At 40.2% G+C, this 17,771-nt stretch overlaps 1 protein-coding gene across 2 annotated transcripts in view; it reads left to right on the forward strand.

Moving 5' to 3' along the window:
- Positions 1 to 17,771, forward strand: part of LOC120718532 (dachshund homolog 2-like) — a 111,383-nt gene that overhangs the window by 79,670 nt on the left and 13,942 nt on the right. For both annotated transcript variants that reach the window (XM_040007059.1, XM_040007058.1), the window contains exons 4-10: positions 6,713 to 6,943; positions 9,245 to 9,414; positions 10,285 to 10,390; positions 10,844 to 10,918; positions 15,951 to 16,051; positions 16,867 to 17,014; positions 17,168 to 17,341. In XM_040007059.1, coding sequence (XP_039862993.1) covers positions 6,713 to 6,943; positions 9,245 to 9,414; positions 10,285 to 10,390; positions 10,844 to 10,918; positions 15,951 to 16,051; positions 16,867 to 17,014; positions 17,168 to 17,341 — 1,005 coding nt within the window. The remainder of the gene's footprint in view (positions 1 to 6,712; positions 6,944 to 9,244; positions 9,415 to 10,284; positions 10,391 to 10,843; positions 10,919 to 15,950; positions 16,052 to 16,866; positions 17,015 to 17,167; positions 17,342 to 17,771) is intronic.

A 17,771-nucleotide genomic window follows, 5' to 3' on the forward strand; every position in this document is an offset into this window, starting at 1 on the left:
GAACGAAATGAAAAAGAAAATAAAGCGAGGGGGAAAATGGACTCACGAGGAAAGAAAGGGATATTTAGGGCGAGAGGAAAAGGGGAGAAAAAGAAGAGATATTTTGCTGTTTTGATGGGTGAAAGTCGATCGCTCGGGCTTGTCCAGATCATGGTGACAGTCACGTTTTTTTAAATTTATTTATTTGTATTTCCTCTCATTAAAAAATGAGAAAAACACAGATTGGAATGATGGAAAAATGAGAAGGACCAATTTATGTGTGAATGGAAACTTTATCTTTTTTTTCAATGGAAGAACAAGGAAGAGGAAGTTTAGAAAATAATGGCAGACATGGGAGGAGAGGAAGTGCAATAGAAAGGACAGAAGAAACAAGAACTTGAAATAACGTGTTCGTGAGGAGCTGCGCAATTCATATATTTGTATTAATCGCAGGTTTATTCATAAATACAACGCAATTTTTTATATTTTTTAAGCCTACTGTCGACACCAGCAGAAAATAATTACAGAAGCGTTTTGCACATGAGGACAAATGCATTAAAACAGAGAGTGCTGGATGGTAGGATGAACCTGTTTACGACCCTGAGCCACATTCTTTATAAGCTCGGGGTCTTGATATCTCCGTGCTTGTCATTCCTGTCCACTCAAAGACATTACATGTAATATAGCAAGTAAACACAAAATATAGAAAATATAAAAATTGTGATTCTCCTTATTTTTACTCATAAGGTTAATTTTTAGATGTTGCCTTCAACTTCGAAATCAAAAATCCTCCCTTGGACAAGATACCAAAATGGCAGATAATTATTGGTGCGAGTTGTTTGAAAGACCATCGACCAGCAAGCAGAACCTAACAGTGAGTACCTCAGAGGGACAAAGTTAGAGATGCAAGGCTTGGATGGTTTGAAAAGGAGGGATAGTTGATATATTGGACAAAGGATGTTGAAGAGGAAGAGCTCAAACGAGTTACATGGATGTAGCGAAGGAGGACATGCAGAAGAGGATGCTAGAAGTATAGGGTGATATGGAGGAAGATGATCCACTGTGGTGACCAGTGTTGGTCAAGTTACTTTAAAAAGTAATCAGTAACGAATTACTGATTACTTCCCCAAAAAAGTAATCCCGTTACTTTACTGATTACTTATTTTCAAAAGTAATTAATTACTTAGTTACCTAGTTACTTTTTAAAAACATGATTTACAACCTGAATAGGTGACAAAGCGATAGATCTTTCAGCCCAATTCTACTTTTTCTACATAATCCATCATACAAAATGTAATCAAATGGAAAGGTCTCTTTTTTTTAACTTGTTTTATCAGTTTTAATTTTTTAACTTTATGCATCAAGCAAAAATTTAATTATATGCAACATTCACTGACTGGAAGAAATTTGTTTAATATTTAAACCTATTTTCTGCACATTCCAGCACATAAAATATTTTTTGTGTGTGTTTACACTCACTCTTTCAAATAGATGCAAGTAAAACACAGCAGAAAATAAATAAAGTCAAAGACTAGCAGTCCTTTTGCTCTATTTTCACCTGTAAAGCAGGACTACGGTAGGCGGAGGTTTACCCTGGTGCAGGTGTGCAGCGGTCAGTTGAAGAATCCGCGAGTTTCTCTGTGAATTTCCGATTACGTCATTGCGCACTCGGTGCTTGCTTGGAAGTTTAGGGTTTTTTTTCGCTGTAAAAAGAAGTTTTCTTCCGACGCACAACGGACACTAATGTTTTTGTCACTTTTTATGGAATCAAACTCAAAGTCAGGTCAGTACTTCCACGCTTTAAACGCTGCATGCTCATACTCTCTCCCGCACTCGATATATTATCCACTGTTGATCTGCACACAGCTGTTGTCACGAACGTCGCACTCGCTTACGTCACTGTCATGAGACATTCTCGCAAAAAAATCACGGTTGTAGTAACGCAGTAACGCAGTAACGCAGTGTTCCTACGGGAAAGTAACAGTAATCTAATTACCGTTTTGCGATAGTAATTCCTTACTTTACTCGTTACTTGAAAAAAAGTAATTACAGTAACGCGTTACAAGTAACGCATTACTGCCCATCTCTGGTGGTGACCTCTAAAGGGAGAAACCAAAGGAAGTGGAAGTTCTTGGCTTTAAAAGCATGTCACACGTGTACAACAATTAAAGAACAAATGCTATAAGTGTACACAAATGGTGTAAACTGTCCATGGTTCAAGAGGGATGATCTGATATCCTCGTGTTGGTGTTGTTCCCAGACCATCATGAAAATGTTGTTCCAGGTTCAACATTGCAAGTGACCAATCACATTGTTGTGACGTTATTCTTTTGCGCATCAAGCCATTCGTGCATTTATGAAATTCCAATGTTGCAAGGACAATATCAATTCTGCTTACTGTTTATTAAAGGGTTACGGTTAGGGTTAGGGTCAGGGTCCGTTGATCGGCGGACAGAGGCGGTTTCACGCAGCTTTAGTACAGTTGTTTGTTTTACGCCGGTTTTTCCCGAAGTCGCAAAAGTATGACGTCACAACATTCTGATTGGTCACTTGCAATGTTGATCCTGGAACAACATTTAGTATGATGATCTGGGAACAACACCAACACGACGATATCCGATCAACCGGTTCAAGAGACCACCTCCTCTGATTGCTCACCTGAACCTTCTTTCTTCTTGAGGAGAGAGGACATGCTGCTGCAGAGTTAAACCTTTGCATCGTCGGCCCGCAGTTATTTCTGTATCATTAACCAACATGAAACCTGACATTTAAATCATAGCGCAACACTTTTTGTGCCATTCTGTGAGTCACATCAGCACATTTAAAGTCTTCTTTTTTAAATGTCATTTCACATCACGCCATTTGTTTGTCCACACTGATGTTTTGTGTGACGGTGTGATTTGGTGTGTAGATGCAGATGTTCCACAGTGTCACACTTCCAGTGTGACACTGTGTTTTATTTCCAATAAAACACTGAAGGTGGAGGTGAGAAAGAAGATGGAGTTAATAAAACCTATGAGGAGGAAAAACTGCAAATACTTCATAGCAACATGATGATTTCATATAGAGCAACTTTGTGGCAGCAGCTTTGGTTATAAAGTGCTTCTAACATGACATATGTCTCCATGGCAGCTTCTAACCATTGAACAGTGAGAACATGTGAGACGCTGGGCCAAAGCATGTCAGCAAAATTACTCACGTGTCAGGTTTTTTGTGTCAAGTTAGAAAAACAAACAAGTGTTTTTTCTGTATAGAAACGTGGATAAATACTAAATAACAAATCAATAAATATGTTGAATCCTGGATATGGATTTGTAAGCAATGAAATTTGAAATAAGGGGGTAGGAACAGGAAAACTGTAAACTTCATCCTACTCCTTTTCGAGCACACACATTCTGTAGACATCGATATATACATGATGATTTTTAAGTTTTGTTTTTTTCTCTTGTTATTTCAATTATATTTGCATGTTCGAAATAAATCATATCTATCTAATATAAATGAATGAAATCAAAATGAATTTTTGAACAAGAGCAGTGTTATTTCAGTGAGGATTACTCAAATTAAAAGGGCCATAAACTCAAGAGTGAGAGATGAACACATGGGTAATTACTATTAAACCACATTGAGATGATATTTTCTTGGTATTCACAAAGGAAGGTAACGCCATATCTCATTATTTTTCAAATCTGCCTCTAATTGCTTTATTAATGGAGAAAGAGCTACATTACTCGAACTCCTGCTGATTATTATAGAGCTGCTGTGATAGGAGACAAAATCACTAATTAGATTATGTTTGCAAACGTTCACTGTAGTGAAGGAAGCAGTTAATGTATAAACAGTACATTTGCATATAATGACTGAAACTACTTGCACTGACGGTGAAAGTTTAACCTTTTAAAGCACAACTTTTCCTTTGAAGGTGACTAGTGCCTGCAGACCAGCACAGTCTCTGGGCCTGTGTGACTGATGCCTAAATAAGCTGTAGGAGAAGAGAAGTTTTGTAAACTTAATTTGACACCATAATTAGTGGCATATAAACCTAAAACAGGTTCCATCCATCCTTTCTTCTGCTTACACTTATTAGGGTTGTGGGTGGGCTGGAGCCTATCCCAGTTACCATAGGTTGATGTTTTAAAAAGTGAATAGGTGGAGCGATGACTTTAACCAAAACATATTTCTCCCTGTTCATGCTGGTTGTCCTTTTGTAGTTTAGCATCAGAGGAAATGATAGGGGTCATGCAGTCTTTATTGTGTGTGTCAACTATATCTGAAGCTAATGAGGGTTTAGGAATCTGAATTCATCTATCCAAGTGGATATCCTCTGGAGTGGAGTGGATAGAGGGCAAGTAACAAAAACAGCAAATTCTTTTTCCTAAAAAGACCATAAGGTCAGAAAATAAAGTCTCACAACCCTCTTATTAGCTTTAAATAACTTGCTTTGGGTTTAGTCCCCACTCCCTCACACTAAAAGCCTGTTAAGACTGGATTTTATTATACCCTAATGTTATGAACAAGAGGAATGATTACTGACCCCAAAATAAAGGAAACAAGAGCCACAACTTTGCAGCAGCTAAACTGAAATCCAGGTGTCAGAACTGCAAGCTTTAGCCTCAGAGCAAAGGTGTAAGTTTCTAAGAAAGTTGGAGAGAAAAAGGAGGAAGAGACACACAGAAGACTCACACGGAAATGCAAAAAAGCCCCAAAAAAGTGAAAGACAGAGAAACATGGAGGAGAGGCAAAGAGAAAAAAAAGAGGCTGGGAGGTAGAGGACAAGGCCAAGGAAAAAATGAGAAGAGAGAGAGAGAACATCTGCCCATCTGTTTATACTTCTTTTCTTCCCCGGTGTAAATGGCAGAGGGGATGAGGCCCAGCTGTCATCCACACACACACTCTCACACAGACACACACTCACAGAGCGCAGGGAATTCAGTAGGCAATAATAGAGAGAGACGGTTGCTAATTCAAACTAATGGAGGAAGATGAAGATGGATGAGAGAGGGAACAGGGGAGCAGAGAGAGAGCTGTGCAGAGCGAGAGAGGCAGCACTATACAGAGAGAGAGAGGGAATGAAGGTGCGAAGTGAGAAAGTGATTAAATTCATTTTGGGTCCAAACAACGGAAAAAAGTTGTGGTGATCATCATTTTATCACAATAATAATGCTTCAGTCAGTCATTTACACGCGTGTGATTGTTTACAAGCTAAATGTATTTCATTTATCATTTTTAATTATGAGAAACAGGATTTTGGACACTTTCTTTATTCCCTTTTAATTTCACAGACAACCAAATGTTTCCTGCTGTTTGAAGAAGCTTTGAAAATGCACCAGGATTTTTAGATCAATTCTATCGATCGATATATCCATCAGTAGTGGTCTGAGTTGCTCCACAGAGACCTCGGCCTTTCTGAGAAAACATGTAAAATTAAATTTGGCTTTTTTTTTTTTAACCTGATTTATGTGCACTTCGCTCTTTTCATATTTCCACTGTGAGAGTGTCTTTTACATTTTGACATCATCTATAGTCACACTAATCTCTCTCCTTTGCTCTGGGTTTTTGCCATGTGCTTAACTCCTGTGCTCCCCGCATACAGAGCAGAGCTACATTATGCTTCAGTCACTTGCTTTAAAACAGAAATTCAGAAACTCATCAACAAATAGTGACGTAGTTGCTGCAGGATGGTAGTTTAACTGCAAAATTATACAGGTGCTCTGCATTATTCCTTTTATATAGGAATATAACCAGGATGCAACCAGTCAGCGTCAAGCTGAGTCGAGTCCTGTGCTGTAAAGAAACGTGTCAGAGACGAGCTGCAGTCATCGGCGCAGACTCGCTCAAGTTGATTGCAACTTGTTGGCAATCTGTCTAAGAGTGATTACAAGTAGAGTTGGACCACCAGTCGCTTCTGATCTAAAGTGGTGGACCAGTTGGTCACTGCAACTACTTGCAATCAGTCAACAAAAGCAAAACAAATCACTGGGCAACCAAACATTTTTCCTGGTTCCTGTCATATTTTTACTATAGTGAGCCATTAAGTGCAGGGTACCACTAGCTGGTTGAGCTGGTGATCTATATATTGAAAGAGAACTTGCTGCACAGGCTTCAGATAAAACAAACATACTACCTATTTAATTCATGGCCTTGGTAAACATTTCCTTGAAAGTTCAGGGTCTCAGTAGCTAATTTTAAGTCTAACTAAACAGGAAGTGATGTCCAGTTTGTATATTATTGTCCACCTTAGGGTAAAAAAGGATGATAAAGCAGGGCATGCTTTACAATAGGCAGGTTATTGAGATCTACAGCCTACTTGCTGGTTTCACAACAGTAAGATGGCAACAACAAAAATGCTCAACTCAAGATTTGTAATGCCTTGCTAGCCAGTGGGTGGCTTGATAGTAGCTACATCTTTTATTTACAGTCTATGCTGAACACAGTTTTGTAACAGGTGTCGTTATGAAATGTCAGCTTTTCTGTTTAAAGGTTTAAAGGCTGTGGTTACAATTTTGGAGGGCTCTAAAATAGTGGTACCCTGTCCGACGCTGTTGTAAGACTGTAACAGAAATTAACTTTTAGCCACAGTACTTTATAGGGTCCTTCGTTCCCCAGAAATGTACCCAGAGATGGATGAACCGATGAACTGTTGTTTAAAAATGAGGAAAAAAAGACACACAAACATGTATTTGTTTGTTATTTTTGGACCATTTGGAATAAAAATATCTCCATCTCTACCCAGGAGGAAGTGAGTGTTCCTGGGATAAGGAGCGTCTGACCAGCCCCCCTGCTGGTGCCCACAGCGGAGGGCCGGGAGGAGGAGGAGGAGGTGGTGGTGGTGGAGGAGCACCACCAGTGGGAGGAGGAGGAGTAGCTGGTACTGGTGGTGCAGCGGGAGGTGCCGGGAGGGGGCCCGCCTTAGGAGCTGTCAATCAGCAACAGCAACTCCAGCAGCAACAGCTACTGGCAAACAGTGAGTGCACACATCCACGCCACGAGAGACAAACCACATGGAAAAAAAGGACAACACACACACACACTGAAGGTGTGTGTGTTTGTGTGTGTTTAAAGGGTGGCAATATTTGTTAATGTACGCCATTTAATCTGTTCCCATCTCCTGTATTAACACTCTGCCGGGATTAATCAGCACACACTCTACTAAATGACTCAATTCATCAACACCACACACACACACACACACACACATAAACAGAGACACACTCATACTCGCTCCTTTTCTAACTGCAGAAGTAATATATTTACACACAAACAAACACACACACACAAAAAGAACAGCGGCGGCAACAAACACTCACATTGATTATTCTATCACTTCAATCGTCACAACAACAGCAATCAGTGTTATTGTTTCATTGGAATGAAAGCAGCCGCTGCACATTTGTGTGTGTGTGTGTGTGTGTGTGTGTGTGTGTGTGTGTGTGTGTGTGTGTGTGTGTGTGTGGGACAGCTGAGGCGTCTGCTCAAGTGTGTACCTCTAGCTGGGAGCTCGTCTTGGAAAATAAGTGGCTTATCTGAGGGTCAAGGGGGGGTCACTGAGGTTGGAGGTCAGAGGTCAAGGTTGGACTTCTAAGAGGTTTTGGAGGGGGGGTTTTAAAGGATGAATCGAAGCTAATGGATAGTCCTAACAAACACGGTGAAATGTGTGGTTGGTGATGTGCATCTGTGCATGAGGTAAAGAGAGGAAGACGAGGGGGAGGGAAAGAGGGCAAACTGAGAGGTGGATAAGAGGAGGATAAAAAGGAGAGCTGGGCAAATAAACGTAAAAGTGTTGCTAGAGATAAAGCACAAAACCTAGAGACAGGACATGCACCAGTACAGGATGTATTCAAAGAGCGCAGGCAGAGAATAAAACAGAAAAAAACCTACAAAACTGACCTTCTCTTTTTCCCTTCTTTCACCTCATCACCCTTCAAACCTCTGACCTCCGTGTTTTATTGGTCTTCCTGTCTTTCTTTCTCTCTGTCCTCCTCTGCTTGGTTAACTTTCGTTAGCGAGACATTCGACACTGAAATGACACCTCTCCTTCTCCCTCTCTCCTCAAGGTTAAGTTCAACCTGAGTTCACAGACACAATCTCAGACTGTGTTACTGTCTCGTTTTCACCATCAAGCTTCAAGTAACAAATGTAAAAAAAAAGAGAGAGAAAAAGATCTCGTATGTAATATTTTACTTGGATTAAAAAGAAAACATATTCGGATTTTCTTCATTTCATGTCATATTTCTGCTGTTACACTAGTGGATGCTCCTCTTAAGTTAAGCTGCTTTAAAGCAATGGTTTGCAAGCTTTTTCTGGGAGGCCGCACTTGTGTTGTGCCTCACCACCTTTATAATTTTTTTAATTTTCTCATTTGCTTTTATTCTTATTTTATTTTCACTAAATGTTTTTAATCCTGTTTAATTTTAGTTCTTTGCCAGGGTGGATTTCCTTGTTTTAGTTTGCTTTTTATTGCTTGAAAATGTTTAGTTTTGCTTTAGTTTTTATTAGTCTCACTGTTAGTTTTAGTCTTTTTTTAATTATTATTGCATGACGGACAAATGTCAGAGGAACACGCAAATTAAAAAAAAGACTACCCTCAATAAACGTGAAATTAATTTTAAGTGAATATGCACCTGAAATATATAAAACCAAAGGCTTATGTGTGTATTTTAGTTATTAACCATTCAGGAAAATGTGTAAAAATGCAAATAAATGTGTTTTTACAGATTTTTGTGTGTATTTTTTAACAACTTTTTCAAAGCAGTGATTCAGTTTTTTTAGACTACTAACCTCTCATTAAACACATCCATCAGTGCCTCATCAGACTAGTTGTAATTGACTTTTTACCAGTTTTTTTTCATTTTATTTTATTTTAGTTATGTTTTCCAAGTTCACAAAATCATTTCAGTTAGTTTTTTGTCTGTTTTTTGCCTTTGTTAAAAGTTTTTTTCACATATAGTTTTAAGTTTTGTGTTTAGCTTTGATTAACTATAATAAATCTTCTGCTCCACAGCCAACAACTCTTACCAATCACTATTTGCAAAAAAAATTCTCAGTTTCATTTAACTGAAATCAACGTCAGCACAATAGCATCAGCAAGAACTTTTCTCTGAAAATGTAAATAAATGATATGGATTCATCTTGGTTTCACTTCCTGTCTTTCACCTAGTTATTATCCACGTCCCACCAGTGGGGTCCACCTCACAGTTTGAGACCCCCTGCCTTAATGTCAGGTTGCCTCAGAGTGAGGAGAGTTTATCCTCTTTTTGTCTCTCAGGGTTGGATCTGCCTTTTATGATGATGCCCCACCCTCTGCTGCCCATGGGGCTGCCGCCTGCGTCTGTTGCCATGGCGATGTCACAGATGAACCACCTAAGCACCATTGCCAACATGGCCGCTGCAGCCCAGCAGATACACACTCACGTACACCGTGCACCTGTCATCAAGGTAACACGACACGCAACTGCAGAGGATCCGACTGGGATCCATGAGGAACTCCTGTGTGAAAAATCTTTTACATCTTTACATAAATCTTTTATTCGAGAGTTTGTCTGCCATTACAGTGCTCTTTAGTCTTATGTGGCTACTGCAGCCCACCAGATGATTACCATATACCCTACTTTTCTAAATATTTAGGCTGCGCAATAACAAAGTAGACCCAAATATAATTAAAGCCTTTTATAGAAGCAGATTGAGTCCTTAAATTGTTAAGAAAAGCTCATTTGGTTTAAATTGCAGTACAGTCAGTATCAGCTTTAATTGACCAAGTATGTGTACACATGCAGGGGTTATTTTTCTTTTGCTCTAAATGTACTTCACATTACACAGACAATAACAACACGTATGTCATGTTTATATGCATACATGCAGTGGTGCAGACTGTGAAGATGTTGGAATAGATGTTAAAGTTTCTAAAGATGTGTAATGATGTATTGTTTCATAATAATAAATACATATTTTAAGTGAAAATAAATACATGCAATAAATAAATACATTTTTCAAGCAAAATATCCGGAGGGAATTTGGATTTGGGAAGCTTGGCTGTGTTGTTGCCAGTTTGATATCTTTAAGTTTTGGATTTTTATTTTATTTAATCAAATTTCTGACAAAATATGAATTAGTTGTATTAGTTGACCATCCAAAGCCAGTCTTACTCAACTTTGTAATTATCAATGAAAAATTTAATAAAGTTTATCTTTATGACATGTTGAGAATGATTAGAGAGAGAGAGCTTTAATCACTGGCAGCCAGTTATAAGCCAGTGTAACATGTTTGAATCTCTCCACTTACTTTCATTCATTGCCTCTCCTCCTGCAGGAGAGAGTGTGCGACAGCCCCTCGCTCTCCCCGTCTGTTGACGAAACCAATACTCCTCTGCAGTCGCAGCCCAGCAGCTCAGCCTCCAGCTCGCCTGAAAGACTGGGTACACACACACACACACACACTCATCACACACACACAGCAAAGAGGCAGATTAAATGCAAAAATCTGAGAAACCATGCAAAGTACTCCCATTTCCGCCTCTTGAATCAGAGGATTTGCTGCTTTCTTTGTCACATCAATGTAAACTGTGTACTTTGAGCTTTTTTTAAGTGATTTGCTGACTGGTTATCATGAAAGTAAGTTTTTAAACATAAAAATAAATCTTTAATGGTTTTAAGCGTCTTAAATATGTCTAATTTGGTTATGCTGTCTTTCATTCTTGAACACAGGCAAGTTTTTAGTAATTGTCTTACATTTTTTAAAACAAAGCAGCATGTATAGTAAAGATCTTACACACTAGACAACACACAAGTAGGAAGATGTACATGTATGCAAACACGTGTGTCCACACTGTAATGCCCACACATAACCAGAGCATGCTTTCTTTCAACAGGACTGGTGTCAGCTGATGCAGATGTTGCGCTGACCAACTCTACTCCACCCATCAAGAAAATAACAAAGGACAAAGGTTGGACCACACACTCGCACACACACTTAAATATAAGTGAGGATATTCCATTACTCGCCTTAATCTAAGCCCTCTCCCGGTTACTTCTGACATCTGATAAATTTCCTCACTTAGGAGGGCTTTCCTCATCTACTGTATTTACACACACACATGCAGAGACAAACACACACTGAGAAACAGAAGAGTCAGGATGTTCTGCCCCTCCTATTGATCACCTGTCTCCAAACCATCAATCAGATGAGCAAGGGAGGGAGAGATGGATAAAAGATGGATAGATGGATGTGGGGTGGGGGTGAGCGAGGAAAGCTAAGTGAAGGAAGCGTGGCTAAAAGGGGTCAGGAGGTCACGCACTAAAAGCAAGCAGGGCCTCTCCTTCCTCCTTCACACTCTTTCTTCTCCACCCCCCGTCCGCTGTATTTTCCATTCTTATAACACATTATTCTTGTAATTCCTCCTTCTCCATCCTCCCCCCCCCCCCCCCCACCTCCACCTTTCACGCTCCTGAAGCTCCACTGCAGACATCAGCAGGAGTGCTACTTCCTTTAAAATCAATAAGGGCTAAAGAAAAATAGATAACTCGGTCTCGAAGATTGTCTTCTTAATCCGATATCTGCGGTGGAGTCAGGCCACGTGACCCCCCCCGCGCCAGCCCTCCTTCATAAATGTGATGGTGTATTGCCTTTTATAGTAGGCTCTGTGAACCAATCAGAACTGAGGCTTTTTAGACTGTGTTGATGGTAGCTAGTGAAAGCATCAGAATTACTTTAAGAGCTTTAAGGTTCACAAACACAGAGAAACTATCTAACACATAAACACTCTGCCATGTATGGATGAATATGAAAGTTTTCCCAGATGGAGGTTCCTAATACAGTTAGAAAAGTGTTGATTACAGGTGGCAGATTTCTCATAATCTTTAAAATGATTCATTTAAAAAACGCTTTTTACCACTCGGCCATTAAAGGTTGATGTTGTCGACACCTGCCTTTGTGAATACGATAATTGACTGGTTCTTATATAGAGCTTCTCTACCTGAGTTCTCAAAGCACTTTGTCCAACTTGCCTCATTCACCCATATAAGCACTTTTTTTCCTGTGCTTAAGTGTTTTCTATCTAACATTCACACTCCGGAGACCAACTTGACTTAATATTTTCTCCAAGGATGTTTAGACTGAATGAGCCCGGGATCGATGCGCCAGCCTTCCAGTTATTAGATGACCTGCTCTACCCCCTAAGCCAGGGGTGGGCAATTCCAATCCCTGCAGGTTTTAAATGTGTCCTCGAACCAACACAGCTGATTTAAATGGCTAAATTAGCTCCTCAACATGTCTTGAAGTTCTCCAGAGGCCTGGTAACGAACTAATCATGTGATTCAGGTGTGTTGACCCAAGGTGAGATTGCCCACCCCTGACTTATACCATAGATGAATCCACTAAAAATCACAGATTTCACTAGCTGGGCCCACGTCCTCGTTTTAGGATTGACAGCGTTTTAGTAGGTGAAGGTGAATGCTTGGACATGAATTGGCCTCGAAGGGGACTGGCGACGGCTCCTGGGCCTGGCAGATCCCCACGTACTAAATAGAAGTGAAGAAGTTAAAGAATTGAGTACAAGGAGGGAGGGAGGGTGGGGCACGTAAGCGAGAATGAACAGTTGCAGAACTGGGGGAACCTATATAGATGGCAACCGGAAGGAGCGTGTTTAGAGGCGTGGTCCCGCTCCTGAAATTCAGATTCATAATCTCCAAAAGTTTGAATCTTGGGTCAGAGATCAAATTTTTTGAAAATCTTGAACATGAAAATCTTCAAGAACATGATCATTCGAAAGATGTCATGTAGGATTTTCAAACTGATACAACATGTGTATACACTAAAAACCTTGGATGAGTTTGAATCTTGGTGAGCTTAAACTCTAAGTCGAGGTCAGTGATGAAGTTTTATCAAACTCTTAATGAAACGGAAATTAAATGTAATTTATTCAACTTCCGCTGCATTTTGTGTCCGTTTGCAGCGTTTTTCTATTTGCTGGTGTTTTCTTGAGTTGCAGTCCGTTTGACCTCTCAGGACCACCGTAAGAAAAACCTAACTTTGTGAACATGATAATTCCAGAACAAGGCGACGTAGGATTTCCAAATTGTTACCATAGGTGCTTGTAGTAGAAACTAAAAGGGAAGCACTGATGGCCACCTTTCATTTTTTGGAAAATAATGGGTGGGAATAAACCAGGTGCATTAAGTTCTAGCTACAGTGTCGCTACCAGAGATGATCTCTGCGACTCAATACAGTGATTGTGATTGTGTGAGTGCTTGTGATTCCAGAAAAGTGATTCCAGAAGAGTCTACTCTTTTACGGAGGCCGCATCAAGCTGCTTGCTATGAAGTTTGTCTGTGAAGACATTTTTTTGAATGATGGAGCAGCCGCACTCCTGCGTGTGAAAGGATGAACCCTAACCTGAGCGTCATTCTGCAGAACGCTTTACAGAACCGGGTCATTTACGCATATTTACTCGACTCTGAAACTCCCAAAGGCTGCTTTTGATGTCGGTAAATGAACGGGGTCGTCTCCTTTCCTGTCTGGAGATTTTCAGATGTGGGTGAAAGAGGGGTGACGCACTACAGAGGACGCTGGAAAGCACAAAAAGTCCATCAAGCAGACTGTTTTTTGTCTGTTTTTTTAACAGCTTGTTGTGCTGTTGCATTTTGACATTCTAAAAAAGGACATGTTACAACTCAGTTTGTTGAGTATGATTGGATCTACTAATTGGAAGGATGGTGGTTTGGTTCTGGTTCCTTCAACCTGCATGTCAAAAAGTCTATGGGCAAGATCCCGTGAACGTTAGATTCAAAGTTCTTGGTATGGAAAAAATGTGGCTGAATGAGCCTTTTGTAAGAAGCTGCTTTACATTTAAGTACATTTACCATTTAATTGAAGTTTAGAATTATTCTATATACGTTCTTTATACATTAGTTATAAATAATAAACAGACCTACATTTTTCCATGTATATAATGCATTCTTTGCCTTCCAGGTAAATTTAAGATTGTTAAATGCCACAAAAATCAAATATTGTACAAATGATTCACTCTAGAACAAAATACATATGTTAGGATAATTTGACTCCTAAGTCTTAAGGAGTTTATGTGCTAAAAGGATTTCATGTTTTATTTTCAGATAGACAGGAACGTAACCTACAATATTTACTGTGTCTGTAGTGTAGTTGGTATTGTTGGAGAGTGATTCAACAAAAATTATGTATTGAGTAAAAAAACTTTTAAAAGCCACAAAAAGACACAGGAAGTGCTGCCGCTCCTCTCTGGGGTGTTAACAGACCATAATGTTCCCTGTGGCCTCGCTCCATCTGGACGGTGTAGTGCAGTAATTACTGTAGCAGAGCAACATAATAAACCAAACTTGTTATCAAAAATGTCCTGACAGCGCTTCAAATCCTTGGTTGTATTTTTATTGTGTCTTTTCTTTAAATGGAAACTTGGAAGTTGACATGAAATTTCATTCATAGTGTTTTTTATTCTTTCTTTAGTAGTATGAGCTGTAGTATGGATGGTATGAACTTCAAATTGTAGCCAGCCAACAATGAATCTCTTTCACCATCTATTGATTTTTCAAAATAAAAGCTCAAATATGTCTAACACTGATCCAACCATTTCCTCCAGCTCCTGTTTTTCTTCCTTTACTATCTCCTTGTTTGTGCTCCTTATTTAATCTACCCTTTTTTCTTAAATCATTCTCTGCTCTTCCACCTCTTCACCGTCTCTACCCTTTATTTATTCTTTTTTTTTTTTTTTTTTTTGGCCAAACATATTTTAGTGAAAGAAATCAGGGTAAATATATGAAAAGCCTGGCCGTTTTCAGTGTTTGATAATGAAAGGGGTGGCAGAGGTCTGAGTGAAAAGCAGAGGAATAAAAAAAATGGAGGTGATGAATCAGTGAAGATGGAAACATAATAAGGAGATAAAGCAGAAAAAGAAGCATTTTGAGGCTCAAAGCAGCTATAAATGAGAAATAACAAATATTGTAGTTAGTGTAAAAGGGCTTGCTCATAGTGGCAAACTTGCAGAGAATTATGAGTCGATCATTCAGAAGTGACAAAAATGTTCGTAGGGACCATAAACAGAGCTAAAGGTGTGTCAGTACTGGACCTGCAACTGGAAGATGGTCAGTTTCTACCTTAAAGCTTGTTTCCACCACTCCAAGTAGCCAAAAACCGCAAACTAGAAGCTTAACATAGAAGGAGGAACAGAAATAAGGAAATTAATTGCAGAGAAATAAGGAAAGGAGCAGGGAAGACAAAAAGGGTTGAAACGATAGAAGGGATAACCTGACATGGATTTAAGGAAATGGGGAAAAGAGTAACGGAGGGAAAAAAGAAGCATGAAAAGATGAAGATGAAGAAAAGAGATGAGCTGAGGTGGAGAAATAAATGATGAAGGAAGATCTGGGAACGATGGGAAAGGTAGTCGAGGGATGTGTGGATGAAGTGGCAGATAGGGGATGGAGATTTTGTGTGTGTGTGTGTTAGAGTGCATCTTAATCAGCGTTAATTTCACAGCAGAGTTAACCCAGTTGTCAGTGTGTTAGGCATTAAGGGCTGAGCAGACACTGTGACGCACTCACAATGAACACACACGCATACACACACAAATCAAGGATGTCTTTAATCCTTGCCAATTAGTACCCCACATGATTGTCTGAATACTAACGACCTCAGAGTGTGTGTGTGTGTGTGTGTGTGTGTGTGTGTGTGTGTGTGTGTGTGTGTGTGTGTGTGTGTGTGTGTGGGTTTGGTGTAATTGATTTCTGTGACGCTGCTTCGTTGCCTTTTATACCTTAGTAAACATTTCATAAACTTCACTCCGACTTCGTGACAAGTACTGTCGAAGGAACCTTTCTTCTTTTTTTGAATTTGTGGAGCAGGGTCCTCATAAATTAAGACAGCGTCTTAAATGAACCAGGCAAATAAACCATTTCATCAGGTCCAAAATATTTAAAGTTGCCTGCTCTGTTCACTGTTTCTCACAGAGGAGTCTCCGCTCGGACAAACCCTGCCGCCCGGGTTTCCTGCTCCGTTCCTGTTCGCTGACGGCCTGTCGTCAGTGGAGACCCTCCTCACCAACATACAGGTGTGATGCTGTTCTCACTGTCACTGTCACTTTAACAGCCGCTGGGAAAAGGCAGCAGATGGACTCCAGGAGTACGAGGGACTTATTGCACTTTTTTAATGCTACTGCAAAGAACACTACAGCAATATTACATTAGGTCATATAATTCTTATGGTTGCATATGTTTGGAATGAGAAGCAAGACAGAATACGTGTGTGTGAATGAGAGGGAAGCAGGTGGAAAGGAGACGAGGTAGTGAGGGTGGATGAGTTTGAATACCCGGGGTCAACAAAGAGAGGTGACGAACAGAGTGGGTGACGAGGAGTGATCTGAGAGAGAAAGATGAAGAGGATGTAGATGGTGGTGCTGTTAAAAAGACAAGGTGGACACGATTAGAAATGAGGGACAGCTCAGGTTGAGTGGTTTGAAGACAAAGTTTGGACATGTGCAGAGGAGGGACAGTGGGTTAATGAGTTAAACAGTCACTTGAACATGATGTAACAGATGCTTTTGTAATGAGCATGTGTATTAGCTAACTAAAGTAAGGAAACAAACATGTATGGTCACAGTCTGTAATCGTGACATTTCTCTCCTCAGCTCTCTGTTTCACTAAAGAAGTCCTTGAAAAAATTAAAAATCGGTAAAAATAATATAATTCGGCAGATGCACTTTAACTTATACAAAAGAAAAATTCATATATACAAATTGGGATTTAATTTCTTTTCTTTTTTTTCTAAGTACTCCTAATTTAAACACTGACAAAATGGCAGGTCTCTTGTCTCATCTGCACGTCCTGAACAGTGTTAGAGGTTATAAACTCCAATCTGTGCACTCAGGGCCTGCTGAAGGTGGCTGTGGAGAACGCCCGGGCGCAGGACAAACAGATCCAGGCGGAGAAGAGGGAGCTGAAGATGGAGCTCTACAGGGAACGGGAGATGAGAGAGAGTCTGGAACGACAGCTCACCTCTGAACTACAGAGCAGAGGTTAGAGGAGGAGGAGGAGGAGGGGGCATTTGACAAGTTCTTTGAAGATGAGCCTCAAAAGCAATGTTAGAACATAAAGGGGCCGTTAGAAAGAATGGAAATTTGCCAGTGAGTTACATGATAGATACAAGACGAGCTATCTTCTTCCTCCAGCCTCCATCCAGAAGCGGCTGAAGAAGGAGAAGAAGGCCAAGAGGAAGCTGCAGGAGGCGCTGGAGTTCGAGTCGAAGAGGAGGGAGAGAGTGGAGGACGCTCTGAAACACTCGTCCTCGTCCTCCCCTTCTCCTGAGCCGCTGCACGCTGCCAACAACAACAACAAAAAGAACGGTTTGTTTTCTCGCCGCCTCCTACTTCTTCTTCTTTCGTCTTTTTAAATTCTTCCCTTTGTCGCTTTAGCTCGAACTGCCTGCGTTTGAAACTGCTTAAATGTTTGCCTGTTAGATGAATGATTTCCCCCCTTCAGCCTCTTGTTTACCCTAACAAGCAGCTTTAAAAGCAGAGTTACAGGCTGCTGCTGTTTTTCTGTCGTCCTTCCATAAAATTCGGAATAATCACCAGCAGCAGTAAACGTGCAGTTAATCTGTCTGCGTGGCACCGCTGCAGAAAAACAACGCCAGCACAGTTTGCAGCACTACGTCTCGTAGAAGCAGCTCCACGTTTGCTTCAGGTTGGTGCTCCTGTGCAGGCCGATGGCAGTGACTATGTCTGTTTATCATTAATAAGGAGAAAAGAAGCATAGCAACGCCCACCGATGTAA

Source organism: Simochromis diagramma, unplaced genomic scaffold (genome assembly GCF_900408965.1).
Source record: "Simochromis diagramma unplaced genomic scaffold, fSimDia1.1 OVJJ01000531.1, whole genome shotgun sequence".
NCBI lineage: Eukaryota > Metazoa > Chordata > Actinopteri > Cichliformes > Cichlidae > Simochromis > Simochromis diagramma.